The sequence below is a fragment of the Oncorhynchus masou genome, chromosome 23 (genome assembly GCF_036934945.1).
Source record: "Oncorhynchus masou masou isolate Uvic2021 chromosome 23, UVic_Omas_1.1, whole genome shotgun sequence".
Classification (NCBI taxonomy): Eukaryota; Metazoa; Chordata; class Actinopteri; order Salmoniformes; family Salmonidae; genus Oncorhynchus; species Oncorhynchus masou.
The window spans coordinates 46,784,446-46,804,775 of record NC_088234.1 but is presented as its reverse complement, the minus strand read 5'-3'; the positions used below and the strand labels follow the sequence as shown (position 1 = coordinate 46,804,775).

Genomic DNA, 20,330 nt, shown 5'->3' with positions numbered 1-20,330 from the left:
AGAAAACACTCTGACGTTTCCAAAACTGCAAAGATATTATCTGTGAGTGCCACAGAACTGATGCTACAGGCGAAACCAAGATGAAACTTCAAACAGGAAATGAGCAAAATTTTTGAAGCGCTGTTTTCCAATGTCTCCTTATATGGCTGTGAATGCACAAGGAGAGAGCCCACATTTTCTGCCGTTTCCCCAAGGTGTCTGCAGCATTGTGACGTATTTGTAGGCATATCATTGGAAGATTGACCATAAGAGACCACATTTACCAGGTGTCCGCCCGGTGTCCTGCGTCGAAATTGGTGCGTAAAGCTCAGCTGCAAGTATTTTTCCATTTAATTCAGAGAAGAAAGCAGACTTTCACGAACGATATATCAATGAAGAGATGTGAAAAACACCTTGAGGATTGATTCTAAACAACGTTTGCCATGTTTCAGTCGATATTATGGAGTTAATTTGGGAAAAGGTTTGGCGTTTTGGTGACTGAATTTTCAGTTTATTTTGGTAGCCAAAAGTGATGTACAAAACGGAGCATTTTTCTCCTACACAAAGAATCTTTCAGGAAAAACTGAACATTTGCTATCTAACAGAGTCTCCTCATTGAAAACATCCGAAGTTCTTCAAAGTTAAATGATTTTATTTGAATGCTTTTCTGGTTTTTGTGAAAATGTTGCCCGCTAAATGCTACGCTAACTGCTACGCTAGCTATCAATACTCTTACACAAATGCTTGTTTTGCTATGGTTGAAAAGCATATTTTGAAAATCTGAGATGACAGTGTAGTTAAGAAAAGGCTAAGCTTGAGAGATAACATATTTATTTAATTTCATTTGCGATTTTCATAAATAGTTAACGTTACGTTATGCTAATGAGCCTGAGGCTATAACTGGATACAGGTTTTTTTCATAGCCAAACGTGAACAAAACGGAGCGATTTGTCCTACACAAATAATATTTTTTGAAAAACTGAACATTTGCTATCTAACTGAGAGTCTCCTCATTGAAAACATCTGAAGTTCTTCAAAGGTAAATGATTTTATTTGAATGTTTTTCTTGTTTTTGTGAAAATGTTGCTGGCTGAATTCTAGGCTTATAGCTATGCTAGCTATCAATACTCTTACACAAATGCTTGTTTAGCTATGGTTGAAAAAAATATTTTGAAAATCTGAGATGACAGTGTTGTTAACAAAAGTCTAAGCTTGCGAGCAAATATATTTATTTCATTTCATTTGCGATTTTCATGAATAGTTAACGTTGCGTTATGCTAATGAGCTTGAGGCTTTAAATAGGATCCCGGATCCGCTACTTCTGGGCAGGACGATTGGCCCAGTGTATCTCAAATTGTCATTCCAGTTGCACTTCGACAAGTGATACTGAGGTTACCTCATGATGATAGTATGGGCAGGTCAACAAGACGTATGACCATATCTTGCGTAACTTCTATTGGCCTGGTCTGAAACAGGATGTCGTGTCTTACTGTAAATCCTATTATGTTTGCCAGTGGACGGGTAAACAGAACCAATCTGTACTGGTTGCAACTTTGCAGCCTATTCCTGCTTTTGACAAACCTTTCAGCAGGGTTCTGGTGGACTGTGTTGGTCCTTTGCCCAAAGCCAAGAGTGGTAAGTAGTTTCTCTTCACCATAATGTGTGCTGCCAATCGTTTCTCTAAGGCCATTCCACTGAGGAAAATCACAGCTCCCAGTACTGTTTCACTGTGCCCTGGTGAAAATATTGTCAATGTTTGGACTTCCGCAGGTAGTGCAGTCGGACCAAGGAATGAATTTCAAGTCAAAGGTCTTCCAGCAAGTGCTACAACAGTTGGGTGTAATCCAATGCCCCCTCTAGTCTAGTGCCTTTCAGACTTTGAAGTCTATGTTGAGAGCTTACTGCTATGAGTTTGAAGAAAATTGGGGTGAAGGGGTCTCTCGTGCTGTGTACAACACGGGATGCTGTCGAGGAATCTCTCAGTTTTAGTCTGAATGAACTCGTGTTTGGACATCATATCAGAGGTCCTTTGAGTTTGCTGAGTGAGTGAGATGCAGGGCGATACTTTAAAACAAATCTGTTGGAGCACATTAGCATTTTTTGATACAGATTACACCACGGCTGTGAGTTTGTTAGTGAGAATCTGGAGAAGGCGCAAACTAAAATGAAAGTCTGGTATGATCGGAAGGCCCAAGACTGCACTTTAGACATGGGTGACCAAGTCCTGGTTTTGTTGCCAATTCTGGGGTCACCAGTGTGCAGGAACAAAACCCGGCTGTATCATGTCAACACGTTGAAACCATACTTCACCCACTACAATCGGGCAGAGAAGTCGATGGAAACTGGTAGTGATGTTCTGCCTGAAGCCACTGCTGTCACCGGTGACTACAGTCTTCCTCAAGAGTACGAGGAAAGCTCAATACACTCTGTGCTGGTTGAGTAACTCAGAGATTCTAGAAAACCTTGATGTCTTTTTGGTACACTTGAAAAGGCAACATTGTTGCACTGCTTTTTGTTTCCCTTTGTTGTGAGCAACATTGAGTTTGTCATATGGGAACATAAGTGTGTGTGTACTCTGCAGTCAAAAAAATATTCAATGTGCAACATACTGCAAGTCACAGCCGTAAAATAAAAAAGCATTGTGGTTAAGCAGCCAATGGTTTCTGAAATGTCAAATAGTCCTCATTTCCAGTAATGAATGTAATTAAGGCTTTCAACATGAACTACAGTGATAAATACAACTTTAGCATAATACAAGATAAACAAAATCCATCTTTATGTGGCATAACAGAGAGTAGGCTGAACTAGCAGGGGTGAGTGCATCACTACGGTTTGGGAGGTGTCAGACTTACTGAGCAGGTGGTAGTTGGAGTCCCTCTCATACTTGAAGGTCAGTCTACCGTAGCTGACATGGTTCAGGTTCTTCAGCCACTCAAAGTAGGAGACAGTCACTCCGCCAGCGTTCAGGTACATGTCCTGAATAAACAAGAGATGGTGGGCTAGTTTGCAAACACTAACATTACAGCTATGCTGTAACATACAGGCAATCAAGAGCTGCGAAGTCAAAGAGAAAGTTACACAGAGACAGATTAAGCAACTATCTGCATAAAATTGCTTCTAAACAAATAGTTTAAAATATGAATAATCTCCATTCAAAGAAATAGAGTCAGACTCTGGAAACCAGAGGTATACAATCCAACTAATCAATGTTCAGGAAATCCCGGTCTTCACTGTAGACTTAACAAGTCAGAATCTGGGCCCGTATCCACAAAGCCTCTGAGTAGGAGTGCTGATTTAGGATCACTTTTGCTTTTAAGCTCATAATGAATAAGAATGCAATTGTATGGACAGATCTTAGATCAGCACTCCGACGCCAAGATGCTTTGTGGATACGGGCCCTGGCCTACTTCTAGGTCAAAATGTTTAGATCTGGGTCTGTGAAAACGGCCCTAAAAATATCTAGGTCTCCAGGACCAACACAATCTAATGGAACCTGTTACAAGTTGCAAAAACGTAGAAAATATGAATATGCAATCTGAAATCTGCATACAGCCTCTCACCGGAATCACCATGATATTCCTCTCCAGGAAGATCTTATCAGCGTCAGGGGTGGTGGGTCCATTGGCTCCTTCAGCAATGATCTGGAAAAACAAGACGATTTAAATACACTTTACATACCGAATTCAGCTTTCCACAGACACCTTTCTACTGTTAGTGAGGTTCAATAGAGGTCAGTGATGATTGTGTACATTTTATATAACTTTAGCCTGCATTAATGTGGATTTACTGCACGTTACTCAGTGTGTAATAAGAGTGACTGCTGGTCTGGACATGATTGTTGAACTTTGACCTTGGCCTTGATTTTGTGGGCGTTATTCCTGGTCAGTTGCTTCTCGCTGGCGGCCGGGATCAGGATGTCACAGTCGGCCTCCAGGATGCTGCCTTCGTATGGTGTGGAGTTGGGGAAGCCCACGATGGTGCCGTGTTGCTGGTGAGAAAAACGAGAGAGAAAGAGAATGAGACATACAGTAGACAGTTACAGGACCAAAGTATATCCTTGGTCATGCACCTCAAATGGTTTGCCAAGTTGGCTGTACGGCTGTGGAGGACGTTTGGTGTAGGAAGACTGTACGTCCCCTAGGTGGCACCCTTAGACCGTGCTTTCCACATTGGCATGAAACAGACAGAGAGATATCAACTTGTAGGTTAGTGACTGTAGCTGTGAGTTGTGTACTAACCAGCTTGTAGTCCTCCAGCTCCTTGGGGTCGATGCCATTGGGGTTCCAGATGTTTCCATCCATCTCTCCAACACCAACACACTTGGCCCCGAAACGGTGTAAGTAACGCATGGAGTGCATGCCAACGTTACCAAAACCCTGGGAGAAGAGAAGGAAGAATGACATGTTTCAGAATAAAATAAGAACATTGGTTGGAGCCATTTTAGCCCGAGTGCCTTGTAAGTCACATATTGTTAAGCCTGTTCCGCTTGTATGTACCAAATGCACATTTATGTTTACGTTCTTGTTAATGAGTGTAATGTAGTGTCTTCTGGTCCAGTGGGTTTATGGATCACTTCTGATATTGATAACACATGGTACAGCCTCCAATCAGTACAGCTTGTAATTAGCTGTAACAGTGTTCTACTGTAGGAGGGAGGACAGTCCTCTATACATCAACATTTAACAAGCTATGTCTGCTATTTAGTGATTATACCAACAGCGTGGCTGCCATCCTTTAGAGTAGTCTCTCATGTTGCTACCTCAAACCAAAAAGAATGATCATTTTTTATAAAATCATTTTTCCCTTCTTAATACATTTGAGCCAATCAGTTGTGTTGTGACAAGGTAGGGGTGGAATACAGAAGATTGCCCTATTTGGTAAAAGACCAAGTCCATATTGTGGCAAGAACAGCTCAAATAAGCAAAGAGAAACAACAGTCCATTATTACTTCAAGACATGATGGTCAGTCTATTTGGAAAATGTCAAGAACTTTTAAGAAACTTTCAAATGCTGTTGCAAAAACCATCAAGCTCTATGATGAATCTGGCTCTCATGAGGACCGCCACAGGAAATTAAGACCTAGAGTTACCTCAGCTGCAAAGGATACGTTCATTGGAGTTACCAGCCTCAGAAATTGCAGCCCAAAAACTGCTTCACAGAGTTTAAGTAACAGACACATCTCAACATCGTGACGCATTCAAGGCACGCATTCTGCAGCGATACGCCATCCCATCTGGTTTGCGCCTAGTGGGACTATCATTTGTTTTTCAACAGGACAATGACCCAAAATACACCTCCAGGATGTGTAAGGGATATTTGACCAAGAATCAGAGAGATGGAGTGCTGCATCAGATGACCTGGCCTCCACAATCGCCTGACTTCAACCCAAGCAAGATGGTTTGGAATGAGTTGGACTGCAGAATGAAGGGAAAGCAGCCAACAAGTGCTCAGCATATATGGGAACTCCTTCAAGAGCATTGTAAAAGCATTCCAGGTGAAGCTGGTTGAGAGACTGCCAAGAGTGTGCAAAGCGGTCAAGGCAAAGGGTGGCTACTTTAATAAATCTAAAATGTATATTTTGATTTGTTTAACACTTTAGTTACTACATGATTCCATGTGTAATTTCATAGTTTTTATGTCTTCACTAATATTCTACAATGTAGAAAATAGTACAAATAAAGAAAAACCCTTGAATGAGTAAGTGTGTCCAAACTTTTGACTGGTACTGTACCTTTTACTATAATGCCACCCCATACACTGTAAAGTGCTTTGAGACCTGATGAAAGTAAATCAAATGCCATTCCTAATCAATAAATGCTGTGTCTGTGTACCTGGATGACAAAGGTCTTGTCGGTGAAGCCAGGGCTCAGGCCCAGCTGGCTCATGTAGGCCGCCTCGTTGATGAAGTTCTCAATGCCGTGGAATACTCCTCGCCCGGTGGCCGAGATCCTTCCGTGGATGCCACCCTGGCTGATGGGCTTACCAGTCACACAGGCATGAGCGTTGATGTCCTGAACACAGAGGAGAGGAACATGTGGATAGTTAGTGGTGGAGTTAGCAAGTTCACATAAGCCAATAAAAGGAGCAGGCGGCCATTTTATTTTAAGTAGTTTTGCAACCTTGTAAGAGACACACTGGATGGGGATCGACACATTTTGTGATGTACCAGAGACCAATCATCCGAGGGATAAAGATAAGGCTCTAGCGAGACTCTTTACAATAATGACATCAATATATCCCAGAAACGAGTCTATTTGGAAGACTATGCCAAAAAGTCCCAACATGAGGCCTACATGGACACAGCGTTGTTCTCAAACTGTGATAAGTTTTCATCCTAGACAGGACAAGAGCACGTCTCTGTAGTTCTGATTTTAGACTGAGGCCATCCTCTATGACTAGGCTATAGGGTTGAAGTTCTAGTGTACAATTGAAATGCCTTACTTTTGGAGTGCTCCCTGACCTCCTCCCTGGCAATCAACAAAACATATAAGTGTCATTCAGCAAGAGACAGTTAAACTTAATGGAATCTAGAGCTTTGTCTTTCAGTAGACTTGGAACAATATCATAAGGACAGGAAAATAAGGGTCATATAAAAGGCCAGCAGAACTTTGTGTAAAAACTCAAATCATCAGAAGGGATAAAGGAACAAAAACAAAAAAGTGACATACAGGAAATATTTACTCAGCAAAGTCAATAAGGATGGCTAGTGTACACACAGAATAATGACAACTTATCACTTGACCACTAGCTACTGTACACCGTTTTGCTTTGTGGTCGTGTAACATAGTTGCTTGGTTATAAGGTTGATAAGACATGAACATATTTCTTGGTGATAAAATATACCAAGCGGAGGAAGAGCTGAGAAAGTTTTCCCTCATTTAAGTGGTTTACAATAATTGTTCAACGCTGTTTAGCTTAGTTGATAGGAAGTGCTGGGGGAAACACCATGTCTATTGTGGGAGAGGGCTGTCGTGGCAGAATCAGAATTCTTTAGGTAACATTGATAAATAAGATGCTTTATTCATTTCATAGCATGTTTATGTGGGAAAGATACTTGGGCCCAGAGAGGGGAGAGGTCTGGTTAGTCTTATCTGTGAATGTGTCATGTGTAAACGTATCTTTTAAACCATGTGAAGGGATGATTGAGGGGGAACCAATTATCTCTTGGCTCCACAATGTCCGTGTGCCAGTCACTCTCTACTATTCCCATCGGGTAGAGGAGGATGGCAGTGTCTGGAACCATTCTATGTTCCCTCTGAGGTTGCCCTTATCTTGACCTAGAGGCTCACTCTCCTCTCTGTGAGCTTGTCCAGGATGGGTTGTATTTGGGATGGGAGTGTCTAAAATGACAATTGATATATACCATTGGATGAGGTAATGTCTTGGTACTATTTTGTACCAAGAACGAGATAAGAGCTTCGTTTAGGAGACCAAACTGGACGATAATTTATAGCCAATACTGTCTGGCTATGTGTGTCTTTGCTATAAAGGATCTCAGTTGCAAATATGTAAGCACTCTCAGAGAATTCATTTATAGACACTGAATTGATCTGAGAGTCACAGGGTTGTGATGGAGCTCAAATAATTAAAGATGGACTTTATGATAACTCTGACTTGTGTGTGGTTTGCTCTCATGATTTGGTAATACAGGAAATTTCCACGACAGGGCAGTGAGTTCTCATAGGGGGAACACGTACATGGTGGCCCATGGTGTTGGCATAGGTGTCAGCAATCCAGGACATTTCCCTCTCTCCAGTGCTCATATCAGGGGCAGGGACATCAATGCCAGGTCCTGACAGGGGAAAGAAGAGAGGTTAAAGTGAACTTCTAGGATAACAAAAAATGCCTTCAGTAAAGAAGAAACAAACAATACACCAACAACAAACTCATACTGAAACGCATATTGGTGTGAAACAGTAGTACTGTATTTAGATAGAGGCACTCATGGCCCACTTTGAAGCTATTGCAGTGTACTGTAGGTAGTCTAGTCACATGACGTGTAACCAAGACATGTCGCTATATAAACAGTTCCCTCATCCCACTATGGATGAATGTTCCTGGAATGCCTTTTAATAACTGGCTTCCTCTGAACTTCCTGATTTAGTGATCATGTGGACGACATTTACAGCTTTGAATAACAGAGACATAAAGAGTGCCATTCTTGCCTATTTAAACGCTGGACTTGTCAGGCTAGAAACCCCCTACGAAAGCCTGAAGTCAGGTCACGGGTACTTCATACTTTGAAAGCATCATCCTAAAATAACTCTTGAAACAAACGGAAGTCCTTGGGAATGATAGGTCACTGTTACAAAGAACGTGAAGTTAATGTGAACTGCTTATTTAATTCTGACATCCCTCAAAAATATTTGGTGTATTTTTTCCGTCTTAGATTTTTTTCTGGTGTACAGTTTCCCCTCGTCAAGCCTTCTGCTTAACTCCTCTCTCATCATGGTTATTTATGTTTGTGCTGCGTCGTGTGCTCATGAAACCCCTCCCCCACTACAGGGGACCATGTATTCATGCGGACATACACATTACCGCCAGACATTTTCACCACCAGCCTTCAGTGTTCCCCTGATCACAGACACGACTCACCAATAAAACCCTTTTTGGCCAGCTCAATGGTGAATCTTCTGGTGATTTTCTCCAGTTCATTGTCCTGCAGGCAGAGAAATAACAGTATGATAAATGGCATTGAATATTTCACTGGCAGTAAAGTCAGACCAAATAACCAATTGTGCTCTTTAAACAGCACAAAAACATCCTGCTTTGTGATAGAATATGATTCTCAAATATTGAGATGCAACATCAGCTTCAGGTAGTTTAATACTAATGTCAAAGCTGGATTACTTTATTGAATGAAAACTGAAGGTGAAACACTCATCCACCTGGTTCAAGGACTATAAGTTTGGCTCAGGAGGATCAAGGGACAAAAAAAAAACCCTCCTGCTCTTTCAGAGCCAGCAGCCAAGCAGATGGATAAGGGGTAAATGTCCCCGTCATGATGTTTACCAGCTGATGGCTCAGCAGTTCTCCCCCAGAGCAGAGCTGCCAATGCTTAATAACAACACAGGGCAGGTCAGCGCTGGGCTGGCTACAGGAAGTGGAGGGAGAGCCCACTGACTAACAGCTTCCTGTGCACAGCTCTATTGAACACAATGGGGCTTTCAGGAATGGTGTGATCTTTAAATTTAGATAAGGTATTCAACATCTTAATAACGTGTGCTATAATATGTACAATATGCACTTAATAACATTCTTATTCGCAAATTTAAATAACTATTAAGTACAGGTCATGCATATTTTCTATTTTTGAGAAACATAGACAATAAAATAATTTTCTATGGCTCCTTCTTCCCTATCAGTAGTAATCTCGGCTAATTCTGGGGTCAAAGTTGAAGATAGAGATTCTCATCCTTGTTCCGATCACTGCTAAAACAAACACTCCAATGAATGGTCACATAATAGGACATCCTGCAGCCTTCCTACATGACACACTGGCTGAATCAACATTGTTTCAATGTAATTTGCCAACGTATTGTGACGCAGAATCAACGTGGAAAATACATTGGATTTGAAAACAAGTCATCATCCAGTTGTTTTCATCTAATTGCACCCAGCGTTGTAAACATTGAAATTAGGGTACAACTTCAACTTAAATACATAGACTTAACCTAACTTACAATCTAATTTCAACATAACCAGAAATATATGTTGAAATTCCACATAGAAATGTTCATCTTTTTAATTCTATATTCAATATATTATGGTTCATATTTGATTAGACATGTTATTTGACCTTGTTTCAATGTTGATAGAATGGTATGTTTGAATCAATGTAATTGTTTATCATGCTATCAACCTAAGTGATGTGGTATATTGAATTTAATGTGTAGCCACAGTAACAATTTCTGCTTGAACATTGAGGGACTCCTACTGATACATGACGGGGTAATGCACTTCAAGGAGAACTAGTTTACCATCCAGATGTCTAACTATGTACCCTGCTTAGCGTTGTAAACAAGCTGTGTTCGTTTCAGCTGAGCTATCATGTCAACACATTTAGACATTGACCAGCTTCCATACTTATTTGAGTAGACTACCTAAATAAGAGTTGAAAGTAACTAACTTTTCTTACAAAAGCTCTATGTTAAAAGTCAATTCTGAGTGAGGTTGGGTTTATCTTAGGCATTGGAATTGTGACATTATCGTGATACTTCGGTACCAATACAATATGTATGGCAATTCTCACGATTCTACAGTATATGTATTGATACTGATATTGATATTGCTCATCATATGTCTGCTGCAGAGGGACAAGAGAGAGCAATGAGAAAACAAGTTGATTAGTTATGGAAATAAGTGTTGAAAACAAAATTGGCTTCCTATTTAAAAAGAAAAAGGAGAACAAGCTATGCAGATACAGCCAACTAGCACAGAAATATTGTGATAGTCAAAATTAATATTCCGATATGTAACTATGGATTTTTTATTCCATCACTAGATTATGAAGGCTGCATTGACATTCGATTTGCCCAGAGAACACCATCATTTCAATGTGAAGCTAGGTGTACTATCATTCATCTAAGGTTGATTGGAAGTTAGACATAGTTACCACTAGCCCTATAAATAGCATGCCAAATAGATGATTAGACAACTTTTACCTTGCCGTTATTGATGTCTTTTAACATACATTATATACACCCGGTCTTTCCATGACAGACTGACCAGGTGAAAGCTACAGTATGATCCCCAATTGATGTCACTTGTTAAATCCACTTCAATCTGTGTAGATGAAAGGGAGGGGCGGGTTTAAGAAGGTTTTTTACACCTCGAGACAATTGAGACATGTATTGTGCAAGTGTACCATTCAGAGGGTGAATAGGCAAGACAAAAGATTGAAGTGCCTTTGAACGGGGTATGGTAGTAGGTTCAGGTGCACCGGTTTGTGTCAAGAACTGCAACGCTGCTGGGTTTTTCACATTCAACAGTTTTCAGTGTGTATCAAGAATGGACAAATTGACAACTTTGGGAAGCAACGGACTCAACATGAGCCAGCATCCCTGTGGAATGCTTTGGACACCTTCATGCCCTGACGAAATTAGGCTATACTGAGGGCAAAGGGGAGGGTGCAACTCAATATTAGGAAGATGTTCGGAATACTCAGTGTATACAGTGCATTCGGAAAGTATTCAGACCACTTGACTTACGTTACAGCCTTATTCTAAAATGTATTTAAAAATACCCCATAATGGTAAAGCAAAAACAGGTTTAGAATTTTTAGCACATTTATAAAAATGGAAAACAGAAATGTCCTATTTGTGACCCGATTCGGGAAACTAGGCGTATGTCTCAAAGTCACAAATTCACAAAAGAGCCGTTTGAATGTAAAAACGTGTTTTTTGGCAGAAATGCCTTCTCGAACATGTGAACTTTCATGTGCCTTAATATCAAAACTTGTATGCCACCTGTAAATATGAATAAACTGTTAAATTACAGGCCTAGTTGGTTTAGCCACAGAAAAAGACCACAACCTTCCCGCTAGCCATGATTGGCTGAGATAATGAGTCTACTGGACATGCGGAGCGATGAGTTTGGATTGGTCTGCGGTGTAGCATCTTGTGTCTAAAATGAGCTGCTCGTTATGCGTAGATAATCCTTTCTATTGCTGTTTTCAAAAGATATAACGTTAGCCATGGAGAACTGCAAATATGTTGCTAGTGCTAAACATTTCTGCCCTGAATTTATCAGGCGCTATCAACAAAGGTCAGCGGGAAAAAGTTGTGATGGACTACTTTCTTGAGGACGATCGTGTCATGCCGACTCTCTCTGACTGAAAATTAATCAGATGAGGATATCGCTGATTTAGGTAAAAATATTTTTAGTGATATTCTCTCAGAATGCCATTTCGCATTCCTAGTTATAGCCTAATATTAGCTAGCTAACATTGAACCTACTTGGTTAACTTTAGCAGGCTATGACAATCAGGTTTGTATTGCTAATTAAAGCTTGCTGTTAGCTAGGCCAGCTGACGTTAGATGGCTGGCTAGCTATTGAACATTACGTGTATGAACTGTGTGTAGTTATGTTCTCAGAATGCCATTTCGCAACCATTGTATAATAATGCTAAAATATTTGTATCTGGAATTCGTCTTTCAGCTTCACCAGAACACGCCTGACTCTCCTCAACCAGTCATACAAGGAGAATGGTCTAATGCCTCCCATCAAAAAGAGAGCTGGCCCAAGCAAGCACAGGTTACACCTGAGGCATGAGGACTTGCAGCGAGTGGTGAACTTCAACAACTACTCAGAGGATAATGCAATAATATTACCAGGATGCCACCCAGGACACAAACACTTTGGTGGAAAGCTGCGGTCATCCCATGTGACAAAAGCAGCAGTGTGGCATCTCTACAAGGAATTGATGACAACACTTGGAATGTAAAGCAAAAACACATCTTGATTATTTAATTGACCAACATTATTGGCACGACTTTTATTGAGCTTAAATGTTTTCTGTATTTTCCAGAGGTACGTGTAGTTAGGCTGTCTTCCTTCAGGAATGTGTGGAGAAAATTGCTGCCCCACATCTCAAGCACTAAGCCGAGGACAGACCTGTGCTGGCAGTGGCAGAAGAACACCTATCAGGTCTTCAGATCTGTCAATCTGCCAGAAGCTGTTAAATCAGTCAAGCTGAAGAAGCAAGAGCAGCATCTCCTGCTTGTTCAGAGTGAGCGGTGACGAAGAGGCTATGGACATCATATGCCCTGCACCAAAGTCAAGGGCAGGACGGAATATAGATTCCCTTGTTCAACCAAGGAGCCAAGTGGCATGGCAGAAGGGGTTTGACTGACTTTCAGTGAAACCAGTGACGCTAAACACACATGGAAACGCTCACTCGGGAAAATACACTGGATATGAGTAAGCCTACACACATGGAAACACATGTGTTATATAATGTACACTTATGCATAAATTAACATTCACTAATAGGACCCGGGTACTCGGATTCTCAGGCCCCTATTAATATAATTTGTCCTGTAAACAAAGTTATAATAATTCCATTCTTAGCAGGGTTGATGGGACTGATATACTACACCTTGTAATGAAAATAACAAAAACTTTATTAGCCACTACATTGTAGAATAATAATGAAGACATCAAAACTATGAAATAACATATGAAATCATGTAGTAACCAAAAAAGTGTTAAACAAATAAATTATTTTATATTTGCGATTCTTCAAATAACCACCCTTTGCCTTGATGACAGCTTTGCACACGCTTGGCATTCTCTCAACCAGCTTCACTTGGAATGCTTTTCCAACAGTCTTGAAGGATTTTCCCCATATGCTGAGCACTTGGGTGCTTTTCCTTCACTCTGTGGTCCAAGTAATCTCAAACCATCTCAATTGGGTTGAGGTCTTGTGATTGTCATGATTGTCAGGTCACTTTATGCAGCAGTCCATCGCTCTCCTTCTTTGCCAAATAGCGCTTACACAGCCTTGAGGTGTGTTAGGTTATTGTCCTGTTGAAAAACAATGATAGTCCCACTAAGCGCAACCCAGATGGGATGGCATATCGCTGCAGAATTCTGTGGTAGCCATGCTGGTTAAGTGTGCCTTGAATTCTAAATAAATCACAGACAGTGTCACCTGCAAAGCACGCCCACACCATCACACTACCTCCTCCATGCTTCACGGTGGGAACCACACATGCAGAGATCATCCGGTCACCTGCTCTACGTCTCACAAAGACACGCGGTTCGAAACAAAAATGTCAAATTCGGACTTTAAAGACCAAAGGAAAGATTTCCACCGGTCTAATGTCCATTGCTCGAGTTTCTTGGCCCAAGCAAGTCTCATTTTCTTATTGGTGCCCTTTAGTAGTGGTTTCTTTGCAGCAATTCGACCATGAAGGCCTGATTCACGCAGTCTCCTCTCAGCAGCTGATGTTGAGATGTGTCTGTTACATGAACTCTGTAAAGCAGTTATTTGTGCAGCAATTTCTGAGGCTGGTAACTCTAATGAACGTATCCTCTGTACAACCAAATTAAAAATAAAAAATTAACTTGACCAACTTTACTCCACACACAGAGATGCATACAAAGCTCTCCCCCACCCTCCATTTGGCAAATCTGACCATAATTCTATCTTCCTGATTCCTGCTTAGAAGCAAAACTAAAGCTGTGACTCGCTCAATATGGAAGTGGTCAGATGACACGGATGTTATGTTACAGGACTGTTTTGCTAGCACAGACTGGAATATGTTCCGGGATTCATCCAATGGCATTGAGGAGTAAACCACCTCAGTCATCGGCGTCATCAATAATTGCATCAACGACGTCGTCGTCCCCAGTGACTGTACCTACTTATCCCAACCAGAAGCCATGGATTACAGGCAACATCCGCATCGAGCTAAAGGCTAGAGCTACCGCTGTCAAGGAATGGGACACTAATCTGGACACGTATAAGAAATCCCGTTATGCCATCAGACGAACCACCAAACAAGCAAAGCGTCAATTACAGGATTGAGGTTGAATCCTACAAACCAGCTCTGACGCTTGTCGGATGTGGCAGGGCTTAAACTATTACGGACTACAAAGGGAAACCCAGATGCGAGCTGCCCAGTGACGGGAGCCTATCAGATGAGCTAAATACCTTTTATGCTCGCTTCGAGGCAAGCAATGCTGAAGCATGCAGATGAGCACCAGCTGTTCTGGATGACTGTGTGATAACGCTCTCGGTAGCCAAACAAGTCAACATTCACAAAGCCGCGGGGCCAGACGGATTACCAGGACGTGTACTCAAAGCATGCGCAGACCAACTGGCAAGTGTCATTTTCAACCTCTCCCTGACCGAATCTTTAATACCTACATATTTCAAGCAGACCACCATAGTCCCTGTGCCCAAGAAAGCAAAGGTAACCTGCCTCAATGATTATGGCCTCGTAGCACTCAAGTCGGTAGCCATGAAGTGCTTTGAAAGGCTGGTCATGGCTCACATCAACAGCATCCTCCCGGATACCCTAGACCCACTCCAATTCGCATACCGCCCTAACAGATCCACAGATGACGCAATCTCAATCCACACTGCCCTTTCTCACCTGGACAAAAGGAACACCTATGTGAGAATTCTGTTCATTGACAACAGCTCTGCATTCAACACTATAGTGCCCATGAAGCTCATCACTAAGCTAAGGACCCTAAACACCTCCCTATGCAACTGGATTCTGGATTTCCTGACGGGCCACCCCCCCCAGGTGGTAAGGGTAGGCAACACAACATCTGCCACGCTGATCCTCAACACTGGGGTCCCTCAGAGATGTGTATTTAGTCCCCTCCTGTGCTCCCTGTACACCCACGACTGCGTGGCAAAAAACGACTCCAACACCATCATTAAGTTTGCTGACAACACAACAGTGGACTTATCATCAACAATGATGAGAGTCTATAGGGAGGAGGTCAGAAACCTGGCAGTGTGGTCCCAGGACAACAACCTCTACCTCAATGTGAACAAGACAAAGAATCTGAACGTGGACTACAGGATAAGGTGGGCCTGAACAGGCCCCCATTAACATCGACGGGGCTGTAGTGTAGCGGGTCGAGAGTTAAGTTCCTTGGTGTACACATCACCAACGAACTATCATGGTCTAAACACACCAAGACAGTCGTGAAGAGAGCACAACACCTTTTCCACCTCAGGAGACTGAAAATATTTGGCATGGGTCTCCAGATCCTCAAAGGTTCTACAGCTTCACCATCGAGAACATCCTGACCGGTTGCATCACCGCCTGGTATGGCAACTGCTCTGCATCTGACCATAAGGCACTACAGAGGGTAGTGCGTACGACCCAGTACATCACTGGGGCCAGGCTTCCTGCCATCCAGGACCTATATACTAGGCAGTGTCAGAGGAAAGCCCCAAAAATTGTCAGAGACTCCATTCACCTTAGTCATAGTCGGTTTTCTCTGCTATCGCACGGCTCGCGGTGCCGGAGCACCAAGTATAGGACCAAAAGGCTCCTTAACAGCTTCTACCCCCAAGCCATAAGACTGCTGAACAGTTAATACAATCGCCACCGAACAATTTACATTGACACCCCTCCCCCCTCCCTTTTTTTACACTGATGCCACTTGCTGTTTATTATCTATGCATAGTCACGTCACCCCTACCTACTGTAGATGTACAAATCACCACTAACGAGTATCCCCGCACATTAACGAGGCTACATACAGGGAGTACCGAGTCAATGTTATTTTATTGTGTTACTTTTTATTTCGTTTATTTGGTGAATATTTTCATAACTCTTTCTTTAACTGCACTGTTGGGTAAAGGCTTGTAAGTAAGCATTTTCATGGTAAGGTCTACACTTACTTGTATTCAGCGCATGTGCCAAATAACGTTTTGATTTAAACTTACCAAATAAGGCTATCTTCTGTATACCATCCCTACCATGTCACAACACAACTGATTGGCTCAAACTCATTAAGGAAAGAAATTACACAAATTAACAAGGCACACATTTAAATTGAAATGCATTCCAGGTGACTACCGTGTGAAGCTGGTTGAGAGAATGCCAAGAGGTGTGCAAAGCTGTAATCAAGGCAAAGGGTGGCTACTTTGAAGAATCTCAAATATATTTTCATTTGTTTAACACTTTTGTGATTACTACATGATTCCATATGTGTTATTTCATAGTTTTGATGTCTTCGCTATTGTGCAACAATGTAGAAAACAGTAAAAATAAAACTCCTCGAATGAGTAGGTGTATAAACTTGAGACTGATAATGTAGATCTGATGATTAGGTTAAAATTAAATTGATGTCTGTTAGTCAGGTTAAGTCAATTCATTTAAGATAAAGTATTACCCTAATTTCAATGTTTACAAAGCAGGTTGAAATTAGATTAAAATTGGATTACTTTGTTCAAATCAAACGTATTTTCCACATTGATTCCATGTCAATGCGTTGAAACAAACAGTGTGTGCCCAATGGTTATTATCTATGCACTAGGGGTAAAATACATCACAATGGACGTAGTGAGATGAAAATGACATGCCTTGACAGCACCCTTATCACTCGTTTAGATTACTTGGTAATGTGAGCCTGTACGATAAGCTCTGAGTCACAGATAAACAAGTTTAAAATAAAGTAGAAACTGACTTTGTTGTCTATTGAGAAACTGCTTTGTACATAAAGGGAACACAATCTAAAGCTAATGAGAATGGGATGAAAGGACATCAACAATTTCTTAAGATACTCTGGTGTATCCCGAAACAAACTAATACCTACAGTGTAATTCTTTACGTTGATCTTCACTCCAGCTTTGGCTCCTCCAAATGGAACATCTGAAGGAATTTAAAATGGAAGGGGTTACATCAGAAAACACAACAGGCTATATAAACATGTCTGGAGGCCTGATGTCTCAAAGATAAAGGCCAGGTGTGTAAAAGCCCTTACCCACGACAGCACATTTGTATGTCATCAGCGAGGCCAGGGCTTTCACCTCATCGACCGACACCTCGGTGCTGTAGCGGATACCTGAAACATACAACATGGCAGAGTTAGCGGTGTGAAACCTGTGATATCAGACTTGGCTGAAAAAAGCCATGTTTTCCCATTTTCATTCTCTAGCTAGAGTAGGTGTGTATGTACCTTATACATGATGAAAACAATAAGCCTATAAGTTGCTGTACAATAAAACAAGTGAAGTGTGTACACTATCCACTTTCTAAAACCTCCTCCTCCATTAACTTAATCTCCATTTCATACTTGGCCTCTCGTAGTTATTGCAGGTAGTCAGTTTTAACCAAGATGGAGCCGACCGAGAGGGCTGCCTCTCTTCTAGTCCTTACAAGCATTTCGCTACACTCGCAAAAACATCTGATAACCATGTGTATAAAGACCAATAACATTTGATTACCGCACAAAATGGTTGCAGTTACCCAGTGTCAGTCACAGTAGGTAAAGTTTCCATTCGTAGGATTGCCGGAGGCAAAGTCATTAATAGCCGTCGGGTGATTGGTTGAGGATTCTTGGGTGTGGGACATCACTCTGAGCCCTTTGCGGACAATTTCTCTACCCCCCAGATCTAAAACCAGTAGTAACCACCAACTTCAGTGACAGTGATCTTAAAATGAAAAGACATCAAATATTCCTGCATCCCAGTAACATTGTCGCAAAGGAGTGCTTGTTAGTGTAACGGATGTGAAATGGCTAGCTAGTTAGCTGTGGTGCGCGCTAAATAGCGTTTCAATCGGTGACGTCACTTGCTCTGAGACTTTGAAGTAGTGGTTCCCCTTGATCTGCAAGGGCCGTGGCTTTTGTGGAGCGATGGGTAACGATGCTTCGTGGGTGACTGTTGTTGATGTGTGCAGAGGGTCCCTGGTTCGCGCCCGGGTATGGGCAAGGGGATGGTCTAAAGTTATACTGTTACATTAGCTAGCTACAGGGTTTGATTCACCTCAGCTGCTTTCTGCACCTAGACTCGGGAGCACATTTGTATAGACATGTCACATAGGCTTCAGGAGCCAGCTGGTTAGATATGATTCCACCATGGGCAACAACTGGCTACAAGTTAGTTTTCACCAGCATACGTTCAACTCATAGCTAGTTTATCCAGTGACCACCGCATTTAGGATAACTACTGACTGAAACGTAGCTAGCATGCTGGATCACACTGGCCAGGCAGTAGCCAACTAACTGTTGGCTAATCGTGGACGCCAAACACTGCTAACTATACTTGGGAGCTCATGGGCACACTGGCTTCAATAGCCTACGGGTTAAACATTAGAACACCATTGGCAACAACTAGCGACTAGTTCATTTTCAGAAAAACTCAGCAAAAAAGGAACGTCCTCTCACTGTCAATTGGCGTTTATTTTCAGCAAACTTAACATGTGTAAATATATGTATGAATATAAGATTCAACTGAGACAAACTGAACAAGTTGCACAGACATGTGACTAACAGAAATTGAATAATGTTTCCCTGAACAAAGGGGTGGTTAAAATCAAAAGTATCAGTCAGTATCTGGTGTGGCCACCAGCTGCATCTCCATCTCATGGACTGCACCAGAATTGCCAGTTCTTGCTGTGAGATGTTACCCCACTCTTCCACCAAGGCACCTGCAAGTTCCTGGACATTTCTGGGGGGTGAATGGGCCTAGCCCTCACCCAGACGTGGTCCCAGACGTGCTCAATGGGATTGAGATCCGGGCACTTCGCTGGCCATGGCAGAACATTGACATTCCTGTCTTGCAGGAAATCACACATAGAACGAGCAGTATGGCTGGTGGCATTGTCATGCTGGAGGTTCATGTCAGGATGAGCCTGCGGGGAGGGTACCACATGAGGGAGGAGGATGTCTTCCCTGTAACGCACAGTGTTGAGATTGCCTGCAACAACAACAAGCTCAGTCCGATGCTGTGACACACCGCCCCAGACCATGACGGACCCTCCACCTCCAAATTGATCCCGCTCCAGAGTACAGGCCTCGGTGTAATTCTCATTCCATTTGACGATAAATGCTAATCTGACCATCACACCTGGTGAGACAAAACTGCGACTCGTCAGTGAAGAGCACTTTTTGCCAGTCCTGTCTGGTCCAGCGACAGTGGGTTTGTGCCCATAGGTGACGTTGTTGCCGGTGATGCCTGGTGAGGACCTGCTTTACAACAGGACTACAAGCCCCCAGTCCAGCCTCTCTCAGTCTATTGTGGACAGAATGAGCACTGATGGAGGGATTGTGCATTCCTGGTGTCACTCGGGCAGTTGTTGCCATCCTGTACCTAAGGTGTGATGTTCGGATGCACCGATCCTGTGCAGGTGTTGTTACATGTGATCTGCCACTGCGAGGACGATCAGCTGTCCGTCCTGTCTCCCTGTAGCGCTATCTTAGGCGTCTCACAGTACGGACATAGCAAATTATTACCATGGCCACATCTGCAGTCCTCATGCCTCCTTGCGGCATGCCTAAGGCACGTTCATGCAGATGTGCAGGGACCTTGTGCATCTTTCTTTTTGTGTTTTTCAGAGTCAGTAGAAAGGCCTTTTTAGTGTCCTAAGTTTTCATAACTGTGACCTTAATTGTCTACCGTCTGTAAGCTGTTAGTGTCTTAACGACCGTTCCACAGGTGCATGTTCATTAATTGTTTATGGTTCATTGAACAAGCATGGGAAACAGTGTAAACCCTTTACAACAAAGATCTGTGAAGTTATTTGGATTTTTACGAATTATCTTTGAAAGACAGGGTCCAGAAAAAAGGATGTTTCTTTTTTTGCTGAGTTTATGTGCAACTTCTTGTTAGTTTATCCATTGTCCGCCGCATTTAAGAGGATAACTAACTTAAA

General features: G+C 42.2%; 1 protein-coding gene across 2 annotated transcripts in view; it reads right to left on the bottom strand.

The window, feature by feature from the left end:
• Positions 1–20,330, bottom strand: part of LOC135510929 (glutamate dehydrogenase, mitochondrial-like) — a 41,546-nt gene that overhangs the window by 8,966 nt on the left and 12,250 nt on the right. For both annotated transcript variants that reach the window (XR_010451187.1, XM_064932271.1), the window contains exons 2-10: positions 17,440–17,520; positions 17,272–17,327; positions 8,575–8,638; positions 7,677–7,771; positions 5,811–5,990; positions 4,218–4,355; positions 3,830–3,967; positions 3,540–3,620; positions 2,832–2,955 (exon numbers count right to left, since the gene is read on the bottom strand). Coding sequence is in view for 1 of the 2 variants with exons in the window: in XM_064932271.1 (XP_064788343.1) it covers positions 2,832–2,955; positions 3,540–3,620; positions 3,830–3,967; positions 4,218–4,355; positions 5,811–5,990; positions 7,677–7,771; positions 8,575–8,638; positions 17,272–17,327; positions 17,440–17,520 (957 nt within the window). In the remaining variant the exon portion in view is untranslated. The remainder of the gene's footprint in view (positions 1–2,831; positions 2,956–3,539; positions 3,621–3,829; positions 3,968–4,217; positions 4,356–5,810; positions 5,991–7,676; positions 7,772–8,574; positions 8,639–17,271; positions 17,328–17,439; positions 17,521–20,330) is intronic.